Here is an 18,213-nt window from a genome sequence, read left to right as displayed (position 1 = left end):
ATGTGCTCCGGGCTTGGGTAGCTACATAGCCACGAGCGGTTAGCTAATGCTTACTTTTCTCCACTTCAAGATATCTTTGAGCCCTGAAGATAATCGACTACGCCATCAGAAGACGCAGACCATTCCAGACTGCAGAGACCCAGTCTTCCATGAGCACTTCTTCTTGTAAGAGTCTGGTGCAGCCGGGCCCTGGAGAGGAGAGGGAAGGAGTGTTTATCTGGAAACAGCTCTGTTTGCCAAATCTAGAACTAGATCTAAGCAGAAAAACAGTGACTTCTAAAGGGTGTCTTTGTTTTCTCATTCACTTGTGTCCTTGCATCCCTGGCACCCGGCCCAGCAGTGAGGTCCACAGTGATAAGGCCTCACTTGGCTTGTTCTCATAACTAAAATGCCCAGCCTGAGGCTGGCAGTCCCTGAAGAGTAGGCAATTTCCCACTGTGCCTTGGGCCAAGCAATCTCCTTTAGCAGAAGGAATTTTCCAAGCCGAGAGATGTTTTGCCTCCCCACCCGGTTCCCCCTCCCCCTTTTAAAACTTGCTAACCTCTCTGAGCCCTGGCTTCCTTATTTGTAAATAGGGCTAATAATAGTGCCAACCTGAGAGAGCTGAGATGTAAGGAGACAGAGTAACACCAAATGTCAGCTGCTGTGGTTGTTACTGTTGTTATTATTTCTTTCCTCCCTCCTTGGACTCTGGGGCCAATGGGAAGGCAATGGACATTTTGTATTTTCCTATTAGTGGAAAATTAATACTATTTTGTTGTTTTTCAAACTCTACAAGATAATTTTGCTTATTGTAGAGGAATGGAAAATATAGATATGTAGAAGAAGAAAAGAGAAAACACCCTTAGCTCTATTGCTCACTGATATGCCTTGGTTTATTTCTTTTCAGATCTTTGAATGTGTGTGTGTGTGTGTGTGTGTGTGTGTGTGTGTGTGTGTATAAAAAACGGAATTGTTCTGTAATATTGTATGGTAACCTCCCTTTTGTCCTCAGCAATGTAATGTATACTCTTTCATGTATGTCAATACTTACTACCTCCCACATTATTTGTGCTTGAGTTTTGTGATCAGCTCCTAAAGGTTGGATGTTTAGGTTCTTTCCACCTTTTGCAATTATGTGGCATTCTGTAGGTCTGGCCTGGAGCTCTGCCCTATGAGTGCTCTGACTGTCCGGTTTGCTTTGCAGTCCTGTCCAAGAGGAAGATGAACACAAGCGCCTCCTGGTCTCTGTGTGGAATAGGGCAGGTGATTCCAGGTGAGCGGACGTGCTGAGCTGGCAGAGGGATCTTGCTCTGGGCCTGTGGGTGGCAGCCAGGAAGCCAGCAGGGGCTCAGTTAGTGCTTGTTGGACAAATTAGCAGTAGTGGCAACGCTAAATTTGCCACCTCCTGAGTCCCCACCACTCCCACTGATGCCAAGCATTGTGTTATCAAGGAGTGTTCGCTGTGCCCTTGGTATCAGTAAGACACGTGTTGGGCAGCGTCCATGTGGATTCTGCTTTCAAGGGACTCGAGATACTGAATGGAGACAAATGTTAGTCATAACGCACAGGCGCAATCCCATAGGAGTAGAAGCTTCGTGGAAAGTGGGCCCTTTTCTCTCGTAGTCACCACTGTACCCAGTGCCTAGCGCACAGATGTTTAGTGAATATTGGTTCAATGAATACGGAATGAAATTAGTAATAGGACAGTAAGTGTGGGAGAAGGGAGAGTTCATTGTGGGCTGAGGTGATCAAGGAATCCTTCGTGTAGAAAGGGGATTTTCAACATGGGGCAGAGATTGAGAATAAGACAAGGACAGAGATTGGAAAGGGCATTCCAGGCAGGGGCGTAGCATGAGCTGGGGGCAGGAATATGCCTGGTGGGCTCAGGCTGACATGAGGAGGCCAGTTTAAGAGGCGCAGAAGTTTTGTGTGGGAAAATCCAAACAGGCTGATCTTGCAGGCAGCCCGGAACACTTGGAGGTCAGCTGTGGTCATTAGTCATGGCGTTTTGTACAGAGCAGAGGAGGAGAGCTAGGTAGGTGAGGGTGAGGATTCACTGCTACCCCGCGGGGGTGAGAGCACATGGCTGATGGCCATGCCACCTGTGAGCAGCAGGGGCTCCTTTACCTGGTGCAGCCCAAGAAATCTGGGGAGACCCTGTGGCCAGTAACATGCGTCAAGCCATCATAGACGAAATGGTGACTGAAAAAGGGTCGAGGTGAATGCAAATCAGCTCAACTCACCTTCTTAGGCCCAGAAAATATTTTTGCGTTGAAAGCTTTTTAGTACCCTAATTTTATAGCTAGCATGCTTTTAAAGTTGAGCCTTATTCAACCTTCATAATGAAGCAGAGCATCTACTTTTTAATCATGGAATGGTGCTTATGGTTCTGTATACCTCATTCATTGGGCTGCCATTTCCAGGGTATCAATTTGGCAACATTATTGTAAGTGCTGGGGACACATGGGATCAATCAGAGACCATCCTGCTCTCGAGAGGATCACTGATAGAGACTTGGGGGTGTGGGTGAGGGGGAGGCCATCACACTGATAACAGGAGCAGCCATTTAGCTGGTGTTGACCACAAGCCAGGGGTTAACAGTACAGCCTCTCATTCAATTCTTAAAACAACTCGAAGAGGAGCATGTTTTTGTCTTAAGTTTTCAGAGGAGGAGACTGAAGCTAAGAAGAATAACTTGCCCAAGGTCACACAGCCAGTGAACGGTAGAGCCAGGCAGTTAGACCCCAGGGTCCACTGTGTTGCCTCTTGGATGTGCAGGTAAAAGGACAGAAGAAAGAGCCAGTATCGTGAAGAAAGCTGGGCAGGGCAGGGCAGGGCAGGAATGGGGTGGGAACTGCAAACTTACTGGTGTTGCTGGAGGGTCAAGTGCAAAGTAGGGACTGGCTAGAGAGAAGAGGAAGAAGTTGGCATAAACTCAGTCTGATGATTCTGTAGGTTTTCTTTGGACTGTGGGTTTTCTCCTAAGGGCCAGTGGTTCTCAATCCTGGATGTACCTCAGAATCACCTGGGATGCTGTGAGCAACACAAGTTCCCAGGTGCCACATCTGAATTTTCATGGGCAAGGCCTAGGAATCTGCATTCACACACATTCTCAGGGTGAATATCATGCAGCCAACTTGGTGTTGGGCAATCTGGCAGTAGGGAGATGCTGAAGGGTGTTGAGCAAGGCAATGACAGATGTGTTTTCTAGACCTATCATCCTGGTAGGTGTTTGGAAGGTTGGGGAGGAGCTGGGAGACTTGGTGATCTGTGGAGAGGTGATTTAGGGATAGAGAGGAGGGAAAGAGATCCAGGACACAGTTAGGAGGTTAAATCAGAAGTACTTAGCAGTGATTTGGCTGTGAGAGTAGCGGGAGAAGTCAAAGATGACTCCTGGGTATCGGGTGGTGTCCCCCACAAAGCCAGAGTGTCGGGGAGGGGAAGGGGAACCCGCTTTGGGTACTGTGAGATGGAGGTACCCGGAGCGCAGCCAGGGGAGAGCTGTGAGGAGGGCGACCTGGAGCTCAGGGGAGAGAGAGGCCTGTGCCCACGGTAGGGGTGTGGGAGCCATGACCAGCAAGGTGGTAGGTGAAATCTGGTCAGGTGAGTGCCAAGGACCAAGGCTCAGAATACTGTCTTGAAGGGAAAGCCCTGAAAGAGCCAGAGTGTCAGAGAAACATCTGGCCAGCCCACTGGGTGGAGGCAGGGAGTGCAGCAGGTGCTGGAGGCAGACACCAAACTGGGAGCTGCCGCTCCCTCCACTTCCAGACCAGAGCGAGCTGGAGAGAGCTGCTGCAGAAGAAGCCAGTGGTGCAGTTCAGGGTTTTTCAAAAAGAAAGTGAGGCCAGGGAGAGTGAGTCAGCGCCCCGGGAGGCAGTGTGACAGAGGCAGTGAGTGTCTCCACTTGTTGCCTATTTTGGGAAAGTGAGATTCCTTATTAAACAAAACACAGCCGAACTCGTGGTCACAGTCCCAACCCAAAGCTCAAGAGGGACAGAGCAGGCTCTGACAGGCCTGCTTTCGGAACAGAGGGCCCTGCATAAGTGGCCAGCACCGCGGACACTAGCTCAGCCAGTAGGGGGCGCAGCGTCGATCCATTATCTCTGACAAGCCTCTGAGCTGGCGGAGGCCGACGGAGCAGTTGCAGGAAACTTCTGCCCTGATCAACGCTCTCAAATCAAATTGTGCTTCTCTGAAAGACGGACATTCAACTTATCAACATGAAAGACAATTACGGAAGGAAGGAAACAAACATTTATTGAACTCTTCTCCGTGCCAAGCACTTTACATACATTATCTCAGTTAATTCTCATAACTACCCTGAGAGGTAGGAATTATTATTGTCCCTCTCTTCAGAGAAGAGGGAATGGAGGCTTTATGAAGGCTCGGGTACTTGCCTGGGGTCATATAACAGCTCACATTTATTAAGCACTTAATGTCCACTATGCATGGACATTAAGCATATTCCATGCATTATCTAATTTAATCCTCACAACACCATATAAGGTTGGTATTACTATTGCTGCTCTTTTACAGGTGAGGAAACAGGCACAGAGAGGTTAAGTAACTTGCCCAAGATGACACAGCAGTATGCAGTGAAAACAATGTGCAAATCCAGGCAGTCTGGCACCAAACTTGTGTACTCGTAGTCACATAGTACACTTGACCGTCTCACACAGGTGATAAATGACTTCAGTGCCATATTCTCTCTGTGTCAGTACACGTGTTCTTCAGGCCTCAGGCTACTTCCCATAGCATTTATAATTGTAGTTTTATATAAGTCATCCAGCTGAATATGTGGCAGTTACATTTTGAAACTGATAGGAGATAAAAAGGAAGCCCCTGTTTCATGAATTCTCACGATCCTTCCAGTGATGGCTATAAACTTGTATTAGGGAAACAAGAGGATCGGCAAAAAATTTCTGGGGAAGGGCTGGATGATTTCAACTCATCCTGGTGACCCCAGTGGGAGCCGAGGAGAACAGGGCTCCGAGCAGTAGGTTTTGGCTTAACTGTAACTCTCTGAGAGACCGTGGGTAAGTCCCTTCCCTGCTCTGGGCCTCAGTGTCCCCATCTGTAAAATGTACTGATCTCTAAGGTTCCTTTCAGCTTTCAGGTTCTATGAGTTTCTAAGAAATTATAGACATTTTCAAATATATGGAAAGGGAGCACATATGGAGGGTGTCAAAAAATGTATACACATTTTAAGGAAGGAAAAAACTGTATTAAAATTGTAATAATACATACCGATAACAAAAGATGAATACAAGTCATGTTTGACTTCTGCAATTACAAGAGGTGGTCAAAGTGGTTATCAGCAGCATCCAGATACTTCTGATTGCGGTAAACTACTGCTTGAGCAACGTTGACCAAAGTGTGCACTTGTAGACATTTTTTTGGCACCCCTGGTGTATAATAAATCCTCATGTACTCATAGCCCAGCTTCATCAATTATCGATGTATGGCTAATCTTATTTCATCTTTGCCCCCAACCACTTTCCCCTCCTCCAGTGGATTATTTTAAAGCAAATCCCAGATAACATCTCTATATATAGCTTTAAAAAAACCACAATGCCATTATCATGTTTAAAAATTAACAGTAATTTCTTAATAGTGACTATGGAACTGAGCTATTTTAAAGTTTTGTTTGATGATTATAGTGAAAGCTAAACTGAAGCTTTTAGTGTCAGTCATAGCATTTTCAGAACTTGTGGCCAGAGAACAATCTTAGAATTGTAGTGTTATGTACCAAGTTAAAAAATAATAACACACATATGTGTTTCAAGAACATAATTATTTTATACTACCAATACCTACGTTTATGGATATTCTGCTTGCTGTGTGTCATGCACTGTCTTGGGTGCTCTCAGTGTACTGTCTCCTATAATCTATTTTATAAACAGGACCTCAGTGCCAAGTACAATGCCGTGATGTTAGAAAGTTTGTGACCAGAGATGGCAACTGAACCTAAGGAAAGAAAAAAAAAAATGAATGGAAAAATATGTTCAATTTAAGCCATCAAATTAAAAATAAATTGACATGAAGTTGAGTAACCCTGTAAGAGGAGTGGTTTAAGGCCCCTGACAGAAAGAATTAAAGTGCATTCCCTCAAAATAATACCTTGTCATTTTGCAGTGGGTCTCCTACCTTATGCTCAAAAGTAAACTGAGCCAAGTACTTTTCCCCATGAAGTCTTACCTCTGAGCCTTTCTACTGGCTGTTCCCTCTGCCTGAAATGCTCTTCCTCGCGTTCTCTCTAGCTTAACTTTTTGGGCTTTCTCAAAACGTCTTGGCCCTAAAGTGCCTCTTGCTTCCCCCAGCTTTTAGCATTTGTTGCCTGTCCTGTTCACCTGTCAATCTCGCCTTGTCTACTGACATCGCTTGTATTGCTGTCTTGAACTGCTATTTAAATTCCTGCATGTTTGTCTTGTTTCCTTAATGCTGGGGCTCCTTGCCCAGTGCCTGCCAACTGTGGGCATGATGGATTCATCCATTTGTCAAGCCTTCACTGAGTGCACCAAGCACTGAGCTCAGGGTTTGGCATTCAGAAGTAACCAAGGCCTGGCCCCTGAGACTTTGTGCCTAGGGAAATATCAGGCATTCCCCAGGGGGAGGGCTAGTTCCCAAGGTTATAAGCTGGCCTGTATATTGCGTGTACTCAGGTTGCATGTAAAAGAAGTCTTTCTTCCTCCAAAGATTTTTCAAAGGCAGGCTTAGGAAGTAGCTAATTGAAGAAACAGAGAGAGGGTCCCGCTTATGGACATCAATTGTGACAATTTACTTGGCCTGAATTATCCTAAAATCATTGGAGGCTCCTTAGCAGGAAGTAAGGCTCATGAGAGGTATTAACTGTTGAACATTCTTTAAGTACTGAGGAATGAAAATTCTACTTACTGAGGAGCTGGGAGAGGCTGCCTTTATTACAGCTAAAGCATCATGCCTGGAGACCTAGAAAGTTGCAGCCATAACCGGTGTGGAAAAAAGTGTATAGCAAGGCAGTGTGGGCACCTAGATACCAGCCGGCTTGCTCTCGAATGTGTTGACAAACACAATTAAATCGGCGATGGAGACTTTGGCAAAGTCTTGAGGAGGCTTTTCTGGAATGGCAGCTCAGGTCAGCGTCTGCGCTCCTAATGGTCCCTGCAGCTGCCCCTCCCGTTAGTGCTGACCTGGCCGCTTGCCAGGAGGAGTATCTGTTTTTGGTAGTGGACTGGGGAGGTGGATGTGGAAGGATGGCTTTACTGGGGTGACATCACTGTCCTCTTTGGGTAGATTATTAATATGGCTTTGTATGATGGGAGGAGGAAGGGAAGGGGGAGTAGGTGGAGCCCAGGCTGCAGGAGACAGGGCCTGGAGAGGGAGCCGGGGGAGTAGTGGTGTGAGAATAGCTGGTGGGACCAGGCCATGTACAGAGTGCATCTGCAGGCCAGGGGCACCTATTCTGAGGATCAGGCCCCAGTATTCTGCACCCCCACCCCTCACTAGGTTGGCTTGGCTGCCCACAAAAAGCCATTTTTGTTTTACCGAGTACTGTCAGGTGGTAAGCTGCCGCCCTTCCTGGAGAATGCAAACAATATGTATTTATAGAGACCTTCTAGACCACTGGTCTCTGGGGCAGGCACTTGCTTTCTCTAGACTTGCCTGGACCCCGCCTTGGGCCTGCTGGGTCTGGGGCACAGGAGTTGGACAGGCTCTTCAGGGGGTTCTGTGGCGCACCCCTGGCTAGAGCTGCTGGCTTCGCTCAGGCCCCCGTAGACCAGGTTCTGGGGAGGCACATCTCCAGGGAGTTCATTACCCATCCAGGAGCTCATTGCATCTTTGGCTCTGCTGTTGTGCCTTCCATGGAACGTGCCAGAACTAGGTGGGTCCCTCAGATGTTGAAATCAACAACCATCAGGGTTATGCCCCAGTCTAAATACCCTTGTTGTTTCTTGATTAATAGTAAACCAGTCTTTGAAGGGGTCTCTGAGTTGGGTGCTAGGAGAGAGGAGAACAGAAAATTAAAAAAAAAAAAAAGCTGACTCTAATGTTAGGATAGAGAAAAATGCGGTAGAATAGAAGTATTTTCAAATACATTTATACTGTGTGTTTTTTTTTTTTTTCTGGTTACAAAAGTACTGCTTGTTCCCTGTGAAAATTTGAAAGCACTGAAAAACCCAAAGAAGAAAACAAATCTCCCTCTAATCCCCCCTACCAGATACAACTATTGTTAATATTTTTGTGACTGTCTTTCTCATTAACAACCATTGTGAATATTTTTGTGGGCATCTTTCTCATTAAACTACAGATTTGTAAATTCCCTTTTCTCTCACAGTAGCGAGATTATTTTTTGCGTTTCATTAATGCTCATCTCTGCCATCATTATTGAAAGCTGCCAAGTGTCAATCAGTCCCTGCCTATGGGAGGGTGGGACTCAATGGAGGACAGTCTTCAGGAACTTTGAATTATTCTTAGCCAAGAAGGACCCGACTGGACTCAGCCTGTCGCCCTAGTGTGACATCCTGACAAGGCCTGACCCTGGTTCATGCCTACTTGTCCAGCTGGCCCCTGGTTCAGGTTGGTCTTGGAGACTTTTGTGTTGGTTTGGACCTTGATCTGAAACTGTGCAAGGACTACCCAGGTCCTACTTGGACCCAAGACAAAGCTTCTTGAGCTTCAGGTCCCATAACTTTTCTCCTCGACTGAGCATCACCAGCTCATGTGGGAGCTGAAATTCCCTGGGGGGACCAGCTCTTTGGATCTACCTGGCACCAGAACAGTTGAAAACTGCGGGGTAGCTCTGAGCTTATGTGGTTGTTGGAGGGAGTGCTGCGCCGTGATCTAGGACACCTGGGTTTCCCACGGGACTCTGCTACTAACTAGTCCGGTGACCTGGGGAAGGGGACCAACTCTGAGCCTCAGTGTTTTCCTCTGTGAAATGGAGAAATAGCTCCTCTCCGGCCTAACTGACAAAGTTGGAAAGGTCACATGAGATGAGGCAGGTAAAAACACTGTAAGCTGCAGTGCATCAGGCAAAGCCATATTACACTTGGTGATTGGCCTCCCAATATAGCCCTGTGAAAAGGTGCTGACTCAAGCCTCTGTTGTTCTCCCAGACAGACTGGACTCATCGGCTGCATGAGCTTCGGGGTGAAGTCCCTCCTGACTCCGGACAAGGTGGGTCCTAAGGAAGCTTCTGGCAGGGTCCTCCCACCTCAGCCAGGGCTGCTACAGGCAGAGGAAGTCCTGGGTGGGGCTTTTGTCTGTGAGATGGTGCCTCACTGAGACAGGTGCTCTGTGGCCTGAATAACGGTACTGTATTTGTCACCTATGTGACCAAGGGGTTGGGTCCCCTTCTTGGTTTGATGGCAGAGAGCAGTTGTAAGGTCGCCCCGAGTCCTCCCAGGAAGCTCTGGGTCAGGACCGTGCTGTTACAGACACTGGCAGGTCCCTTGGAGCTCAGAGCACTGCTGGGCCCGCCCGGAGGAGGCGGGCCAGGTGCTCCTTGTGGTCTGCTCCAGGGCTCATCTTCACGTCTCATGTTCCTGGGCTTAGCAGATGCCCAGCAGTGGAGTGAGCGTCCTCTATGGAGCTTTCCTTCGGGCTGGTTGAGGACTCTTTGGGGTCAAGAGAGACCCCTCCCTTTCTATTCACTGCACCCCCAAACTGAAGGCTTTTGAGCAGGGAAGGGATGTGTTCCTTTTGCATATCCCTGGAGATGTCCTGGTGCCTGCTTCGTGGAGTTGCCAGGTGCCCCCTGGAAGTGAAGTCTGGGGTAGGTGGCTGAGGACCTTATATCCTGCATGTGGGTCCCAAGTGTCTTGACTGCAGCCTCTGCTGTATTCCCTCCTGGTAGAAGATGCCCGCGCCACCCCCCCACCCTGGCCTCTCCATCTCCCTTCACTCCCTTCTATCAACATGTATTGGGTTCCTTCTGTATACCAGGCACAATGCTAGGCCCATAAAGGAGCCTGTATACAGCCTAGTGGGAGGCAGGCATGCACGTAGACTGTTCTCCAGGGACAAGAAGCTGTGGGAATTTGGCAGAAGAGATCAGTTCTGCCTGGTGTATCAGGGAAGGCTTCCTGGAGGTGCAGGCACAGCAGCTCCCTTTGGGGTAGGGAGGCTGGAATGTCTGTCTCTGCAGAGATGCTGCTTCTGAGGGAGGCTCTCCAATTGCTGCTTTTTGAGGGGCATCGATGGCTGCCTGACCTGTGCCCTCTGCCTTCTCTGAGCATGTCATGTCTTCTCTTGTGACAGGAGATCAGCGGCTGGTACTACCTTCTGGGGCAGGACCTGGGTCGGACCAAGCACCTGAAGGTGGCCAGGCGGCGATTGCGGCCCCTGAGAGGTGCATGCACACCACTTTCAGCCTTTGCCCAGACACACTGTCCCCTATGGCTTCCGCCCCAGCCCCCTTCCTGTTTAGTAGCATCAACCCCTGTGTTTTGTGGCACCCGTCACCCCATGCTGCAATCAGACCATGGGTGCAGGGACTTCTCATGAGTACCTGCTAGAATGTAGCCTGCAGGCGGCCTCTTGGCCAACACACCCTTATTTATCTGGTTGGACTTTCCTTGAAGAGGGTTATGGGCCTGACCCTATGTGGTTCAGCTTCCCCCACCCCTAGCTCATGGAGGGCTGGGCTTCAGGAGCTTCCTGCATGACCCCTCCCCAGGGTCAGTGGTCTCAGGATCCCTTCCTGCCTCCTTGCTGACCTTGGGGTGCCTGCCTTGGTGGACAGGTCATGTGGGCCCTGCTATGAGTCCTGAGGCTCAGAACTTGGATTTTGCATCCCCTCTGTTCTGTCCTTTCCACATACAGTCCTGGCTCCTGAGTTCTGGCATCCCACATGCTGGAGGCCAGGAGTGACCTGGGCAGCCATAATGGGCCTGGCACCCTGGTCTCATCCTCTGGGTGGTCTGTGGAAAGGACCCTTACATGCCAGCAGAAAGTTTCTGATGCTGCTCTGTCACCTTCCAGACCCACTGCTGAGAATTCCAGGAGGTGAGGACACTGAGAACGGGGAGAAACTCAAGGTAGGTGGGGACAAGCCCAGACGGGACTCATGGGACTGAACACTGCTTCGAGCTCTAACCCGCTGCAGTTAGTCCCCTAGCCCAGCAGACCCATAGCAGGGTAGCGTTTGGTGCCCGAGACTCAGGCTCACTTGGTGCTTAGAAACTTAGCAAGCCATGTAGTTTTAAGGGATTATTTCTTGTGCTTTACTCGGGTTGCTCATGCTTGGGGCAGGGCTAGAGAAAGCCAGGGGTAGGGAAAGCCAGGCCCTGGCCCTGGAAATGGAGGATTCTGGATCTTCCTGTCTTTTAGTCTCTTGAAGCCAAGTCCCCCTTTTCCCACAGGCCCTCTCAGACCCCTGGCTTCCCCTGGCACTGGGGCCAAATTACCCTCCCAAGTTAAGCCCGCTTCATGTCAGGGAGCAGCTGTGCGTCTGAACCTGAGAATGATGGTTCTAACTGTATTAGGGCTTTGAATCTAGCGAGGAACCTTCACATAGGGATTGGAGAATTTCCCAAAATTCATTCCGACTCTTTGTAGGACATGGGAGGTGATTCATGATTTTCTTTAGCAACTAAGACAGGCAGAAACAAACTCCCAGAGATTGAGTAGCCCCTCTGTGCCAGGTGCTGTGGTTATTGAATTTAATCCTCACTGTCATCTCTGAGGTGGTTGTTAGTTTCCCATCCCACGTAAGGTTCAGAGATGTTAGGTCGCTTTTTGTGGTCACACAGCCAGCAAGGATGTGGAGGCAGGATGTGAAGCAAGGTCTGGCTGGCTGCTAAGGGCACAGTGTCACTCTGCTTCCTACGTGTGGCCTAGTTGGGAGGCTATGACAATGATATTTTATTTAATTTTTTATCTATATTTGTATTATAATCTACAACATTCATTTACTCCATTCATTCACTCATTCATTCACTAATTTGATATTTACTGACTGTCTACACAGGCCAGGTCCTGTGCTGGGTGCTGGGATATAGCCATAAACAAGTCAAAGGTCCCTGCCCTAAAGGAGGGTACAATCTAGAGCCGTGCTGTCCAGTATGCTAGCCATTGGCCACCTGTGGCTACTGAGCACTTGAAATGTGGCGAGTATGACCGATGTCCTACCATTTACTTAATTTTAATTCATTTAAATTTATCTTGTATGTGTGTCTAGTTGTTACTGAATTGCATAGCACACAGTATTCGAGTAACTTGCCAGTTGCTGTTTTCTGTGGCTTCATAAGGAGTTTAAAATTGTCTTCTAGCTTTAGAGGGGAGGCTGCAAAGACCTTTCTTCCTCTCTCTGTGCTTTCGGAGCACAGAGGATGGTGAGCAGGGAGCCTAGCTGGTGATTGGCGGGAAGTACAGGGACGGCAGCACCACAGGTTTCTAGGTGGCCTGGGAAGTCCTGCCTCTGCACACAGGCCCTCAGCCCAGGGGCACTGTTGTGAGGCGCATTTGATTTTCCGGGGTTTTCTGGAGCACTCAGCCAAGTGGGGTGATTGTCAGAGGCTTGGTTGGGGTAAGAGGAGAGCCCCCAGAGGTCACCTGTTCAACTCCCCCGTCCTGTGGACGGGGAGATAGAAGCCCAGAGCCAAAGCTGGACTGGACCAAGGGACACTCTCTGACATCAAGAATGTGGGTGGGGGGTTTCCCCAGGGACTCTGAGGTGGGTGAAAGGGGGTCCAGGCTCACCAGGTACTTGTCTCCAAAGCAGGGGACAAGAATGGGGTCTGGTCTCAGCTCCACCCTACCCTGCTCTGTGACCGTAACAGGTCTTGGCGCCCGCTTCTTCTTGGGTACAGTGAGGGGGCTGGATCATCCCTTCCTGATTTGCCTTTATGGGCTAGGTGTCATCAGATCCTAAAGCAGCCCGCTGACTGACACGAGTGAGGAAACTGACTTTTAAGCTGCTGAGCAGCAGGCTGGTCCTCAGAATCCCAATGTTTCGTGTTCCTTGCCCTGATGTGGGATGTCTCGGTGCAACCCCCCAAGGCATCCTTGGTTTCTTCAGTCTGGGTTGGGCCCCTGGGTTTGCTGTGGGGACCCTGGGATTTGCAGGGGGAGGCGGCATTGTTATAGAGTGGCCGTGTTTTCTGCCTGGGTTCTCTTCTGGCCAGGGGTGTTTGTGAGAACATTGGAATGACAAAGTGGCCCATGGCGGAGAATGCAGCCAGAACAAAGGCGTCCTCTCCCCGCCGGGTCCGGGGAATACTAACTAGTTGACAGGAATTTTAATATAAAACTCTCCCTCTTCCTTGTCATTCTGAGGTTTCAGGAAGCCTTCGGGCTTATCGTGCAGAGGCACACAGCACAGACAGGGCTTGGGGAGGTGAGAGGTGATTTCCTGCCATTCTTCTGCGGGGCGGGCTTCCCAGGGCGGTCATGCCAGGCTGACGGGGCGCAGTGCGGGCTCTCACTGCTGGGGGGGAGAGCTGGGTTTTCATGGGGCGGCAGATGAGGCAGGACCTGCAGCCATGAATCGCTTCAATGGGCTCTGCAAGGTGTGCTCGGAGCGCCGCTATCGCCAGGTGGGTGCTTGGCCCCCATGGGGTGTCGTTGGGGGTCTGGGTTAGGGGCTCACCCTAACGGACTTCTCTCCCCACAGGCCTTCCTTTCCCTCTCCTGCTCCTTGCAGGTTCATTTTGATCCAGGGGGAGGATCGAGGCAGGAGCTAGACTAGAGGTCCAGCCTTTACCTGTCACCCCTCTCCAGGGGCAGACGAGGCCCAGCTTTGCGTTATCCTAACCTCTGGCTGGGTGGTGTCCTGGTGTGATTATTGATTTTTCTGTTATTTTTATTTTGGGGGAATGCATGTGAAAAAAGCATCCCAAGGCTGAGAATGGAAATGACTAGGTTGCTAAGCAGCTGGGTTTTGTGTTTTTTGCTAACTTTGTATTTTTGCTCACTTTCCCTACTTCCGATGGGACAGCAGGGCCTGTTCTGCATTGTGTGTGTGTGTGAGTGTTTCTGCCTGTGTTGGAGTGTGCTTGTATGTGAGATAGGGTGTCTGTGTGTGTATGTACGCACATGGAACTTTCTGGGAGCATGATCGCACACGAATATGCACACATTCTCCCTAGTGATGCCTCGCTGCAGATGCAGAGTCCTCTGGCTCTGGAGCCCAACTTCACTGAGAAAGTCTGGCCTTTCAGCTTCTCGTCTTAGGATGTGGAGCATAGTGGGAGTGAGCCGTTAGCCTCTGAGCCTCTTCTGGAACTGTGATAGACATTTTCTTCTCATCAAAAAGGCATAGAGTCAGGGAGGATGAAGGCAAGGTATGTCCAGATTTGGGGAATGTCCCAGCTGGAAGGGAACTCAGGAATAGTTCTGCTTTTATAAATATAGAAAAGACTCTGTGTGTTTTAATGATCAGACTGGAATCTGGGTCCTGCCTCCTTTGGACGGGCAGCCTTCGATCCCACGGAGATGCCCAGAGGGGCCTCCTGTACTGTGGCCCCACAGCCATGGGACCCACATGTTCTCCCTTTCGTCCTGCTCAGCTCTCAGCTCCTGCCCTGGATGGCCCCACCCTGCCCTCCTGCCCTCCTTGAGCTGAGCAGAACAGTCCAGCATCCAGGTGGTAGAGTTGCGAGGCCGAGATGGCGCTGAGTGGGACGTGGATGTGTCCTTGGTCACTTGGGACGACAGGCCAGAAGACGGGGGGCCTCGCTGCAGTCAGAGAGGGACCAGGCCTGGGGCTCTGGGACTCAAGTTCAAGACAGGTCCTACGCTAATAACAGTGCAGGGTTGAGAGCACCAGCGTTTTGTCAGACCCGGGCTCACATCCAGCACTGTCCTTCAGCTGTGGCTCCTGAGAGTTTACCACCTCGCTTTACCACCCTGAGACTCAGTCTCCTTGTCAGTGGAATGGGGATGACAATGTCCAGTGACAATGCTGGGAGAGTAAATGGAATGTTGTGTGTACAGTGCCTGGTGCAGCACCTGGGATGTACCTCTAGGAGGTGTTCAATAAATGGTGGCAGTTGCAGGTGGAAGTCTAAGCATGACAGAGAACCAGAAACCAGGTAGGAGGGCAGAAGTGAGGTGCTGACATGGGTGAGAGCCGGGAGCAGTGGCAGTTCCTTCCCTGGACAGGAAAGAGCAAGAACCACCCCCGGGAAGGATGGCCTCTGCCAGGAGCCACCAAGGTCCCAGAGTCAGGGCAGGGCTGCTCCCTTCACCTCCTGACGCTGAGTCCCAAGGTCAGAGAGCTGGAGGCTGCCACTTAGTTACTTCAGGCCTCAGCTTCTTTCTCTGTAAAATGGGCGTACTAAACTAGTACCCGCGCAGGGCTGCCGTGATGACCAGGTTCTTTGGACACTGTCTTCTCAACATGCTCACAATGCTCACAATGGCCGGAGCATAATTCTGCTTCCTTCACGCCATCCCACCCCCTCACACTGAGCCAGGAGAGGGCCTTGCTTCCTGACCCCTTCTCCTCCTCCTGCCCTTCCCTTCTCCCAGCTGATCTGGACGGTTGGCTGGGCTAGTTCTTCTTAGCTGGTGCCCAGGAAGGCAGAGGGAGAGACAGTCCACAGTCCCACCTGGATGAGGGGCCCAGGGAGTGGGTGCGGGAGGTGGTTTTGCTGAAGCACATGCCTTCTCTCTAGAGTCAACTCTGGGGCCAGCCCCAAAACTCTTAGCACTGAATCCACGGGTGCTAGAATCTGTTTCCAGAGCCGGCCCCCCGCCAGAGGAGCTATGGCCCTTGTGGGGTAGGACTGCGGAGGTGCTGGTAAGACTGGAATTCCAGCCTCTGCTCGGATGGGTTGCTAGGCATGCCGCTAAAATCCCTGCTAGTCTTACGGAGTGGTGTGGCTACTGGTCCTCAGCTTCTCTCAGCCTCAGCCTGGACTTTCTGCACTCACTCCAGAGTTTGTTTTTCTTTCTTTCCATTTTTTTCTCTTCCTGTCTTAGCTGCGTGTTTTCCCAGAATTCTTATGGGAACGGGTATTTTCCTGCCCCCTCCCCCATCCCCTTGTCTGTCAGATTTCCTGTTTTACAAACTCGCTTTGAATCCAGGCCCAGGGCTGGTGGGAAGCAGAGCCTCAGGGGCCTCCTGGCAGCTTCCAAGGACCTTGGTCACCCTGTGCCCCCATCCCTCCCCAGCCTTACGCCTGGCCTTTGGAACAGCTGGCAGGTGAATGCCAGGCAGCCAGCCTTAAAGAGAGAACCCCTGCAGGAAGGGGAAAGAATCTCCTGACCAGGCCAGCAGCTCTTGACCTTTTCCAGGCTTGCTGAGCTGGCTTCTTTCTCAGCCTGCCTGAGACTCCCTGCCTGTGCCTCACCAGGGCCCACTTCACACCCACTTCCAGGGAGTCTCTCGGGACTTCACTGAACCCCTTTTCTGACTTTTGCTCCGTTAGGTCTGTTGCTCTCATATACCTGCTTCTAGCAGCCTGGAATTGCTCTTGGGATGGGCAGGGCTGGGCCTTCTGCACCCCACCCAAAGCCTGATTGGGGGGTGCACAGAGGGGGAGTGTAGCAAGCCTGAAATGAACTGCGCCAGCAGATAGCACTGCACTTCCACAGCGTCCTGCTGCCTGTGGGATGCTGCAGGCTGTCCTCATTAACTTAGCACTTGCTGAGTTCCTGCTGTGCACGAAACCAGGCACAAGGGCCCGTTTCCAACACTGTCCTCATGTTTTGCTCTAACGCTTGTCATGTCCTGCTTTGCTTTGGAGAGATCTGTACACCCAGAGCCAGAGACCAAGGCCTCATGCTTTGGTACCTCAGCAGACCCTGGCATGCAACAGGAGCTCGATAATTGCCCACTGCTTTGTAAAGGGCATCCAGATGGCGGAGCCCTTTTAGGGGACTTCCGAAAGTAGGCGTTGCGGAGCTGCCATACACATGGGCCTCAGGCACAGTGAGGTCAGTGGTGAGCTCAGGGTCAGCAGGGAGGCCTGACTGTGTCCTCACCTGCCCTCTCACCTGGGAGCCCTCACTGGGTGCCTTGAGGTTCTGGTGATGGGCTGCCCTGAGAACCCCAGCACTTGCCCCCTGACGCTTGGCTTGAGGTTGTGAGTGTATGTGTCCCTGTCTTCCCGCCCCTGTTTTCTGGGAAGGCAGCAACAGGGTCAGCTTCATCTCTGAGCCGTCAGCACAGGACCAGCCCTGGGCCGATGCTCTGGGAGCCCCTGGGGTAAAGGAGGAAGGGGCAGAGCAGGCAGTGGATCACAGGCCAAGCGGAGATGTGCGGGCCCAGTGGGCCCTTCGGTAAAGGGCTGTCTGGGACCAGGGCTGAGGAAGGCGAGTGCCATCCTTCCAAGTCTGTCTGTCTCAGCTTCCCGCATCGGCCTGGCTTTGCCTCCTGCTTGGCCCACAACCCAGTGCTCACAAAGCCCGGGCTTAGGTAGGGACAGCGCGGGGCTAGCAAGCCTCCTTTTTGGCTCTATTGCCCTTGGAAATGAGGGTGGATCTGGGGTGGGGCCTGTGGGCTTCCCGACCTTGGAGCGGCTTCTGGGAGTAACTGGGTGGGGCTGTGTCCTAGATCACCATCCCGAGGGGCAAGGACGGCTTTGGCTTCACCATCTGCTGTGACTCTCCAGTCCGAGTGCAGGCCGTGGATTCTGGTAAGTGAGTGTCTTGGATGAGGCCCGCCCCGCTCACCCGACATGCACCTGGGCTTTGTGAACAAGACCTTGGGACTAAAAGGGGAGCCCCGAACTGGAGCAAAGTGTCTCCTCGTTTTTCAAAATGAAAATAATAATATTTTTAAACGACCACAGATAAAACTGAGGTTTATGAAAATATACCCACTCTTTTTTTGTTTGTTTTTATCAAAATGAAAACAGATTTTTATATTTTGTTTCCCAAGCATTTCAAACAGGAACTAAACCTATATTTTCAATAATGACTGCATGGGAAAATGAACCATTTCTGAACTCTGTTTGGAATCGGTATTTTGTCCTATTCCAAGCCTGATTAACACTTAAAAATAGGCATTCTTTCCCTATTTTTCAAAAAGAAAAGACTCCTTCTAGTCACAGAGTATCGTAAGCGGAGAAGCCAGGACTCGGTGATTTGGGTGGCCCCCGGTGCCAGTATGAGGTTGGCACTCAGGGAATGGTGCTGAAGGCAACAAGGAAGGGTTCTGAGTGGGTTGAGAGGCCCTGGGGAGGGAGGGGGCCTGACTGGGAGCGAGGACAGCAGAGAGGTGTGAGCAGGCCAGGAAGAGATGAGGGTGAAGGGGTTCCTTTAAGGCCCATGAGAGCCACCAAGGTCAGCCCCTCACTTCAC

General features: G+C 50.7%; 1 protein-coding gene across 5 annotated transcripts in view; it reads left to right on the top strand.

Moving 5' to 3' along the window:
* Nucleotides 1-18,213, top strand: part of RGS3 (regulator of G protein signaling 3) — a 112,151-nt gene that overhangs the window by 14,331 nt on the left and 79,607 nt on the right. For 3 of the 5 annotated variants that reach the window (XM_074330858.2, XM_074330857.2, XM_074330860.2), the window contains exons 4-9: nucleotides 71-165; nucleotides 1,187-1,255; nucleotides 9,078-9,138; nucleotides 10,222-10,312; nucleotides 10,945-11,000; nucleotides 17,465-17,546. In XM_074330858.2, coding sequence (XP_074186959.2) covers nucleotides 71-165; nucleotides 1,187-1,255; nucleotides 9,078-9,138; nucleotides 10,222-10,312; nucleotides 10,945-11,000; nucleotides 17,465-17,546 — 454 coding nt within the window. Of the gene's footprint in view, nucleotides 1-70; nucleotides 166-1,186; nucleotides 1,256-9,077; nucleotides 9,139-10,221; nucleotides 10,313-10,944; nucleotides 11,001-13,274; nucleotides 13,500-17,464; nucleotides 17,547-18,213 lie in introns of those variants that run through there. The other 2 variants (XM_074330866.2, XM_074330859.2) reach the window with 2 other exon arrangements.

Source organism: Rhinolophus sinicus, chromosome 16 (assembly GCF_057876585.1).
Source record: "Rhinolophus sinicus isolate RSI-liver-muscle chromosome 16, RSI-T2T, whole genome shotgun sequence".
Lineage (NCBI taxonomy): Eukaryota > Metazoa > Chordata > Mammalia > Chiroptera > Rhinolophidae > Rhinolophus > Rhinolophus sinicus.
This window is presented reverse-complemented; position numbering and strand designations above follow the sequence as displayed.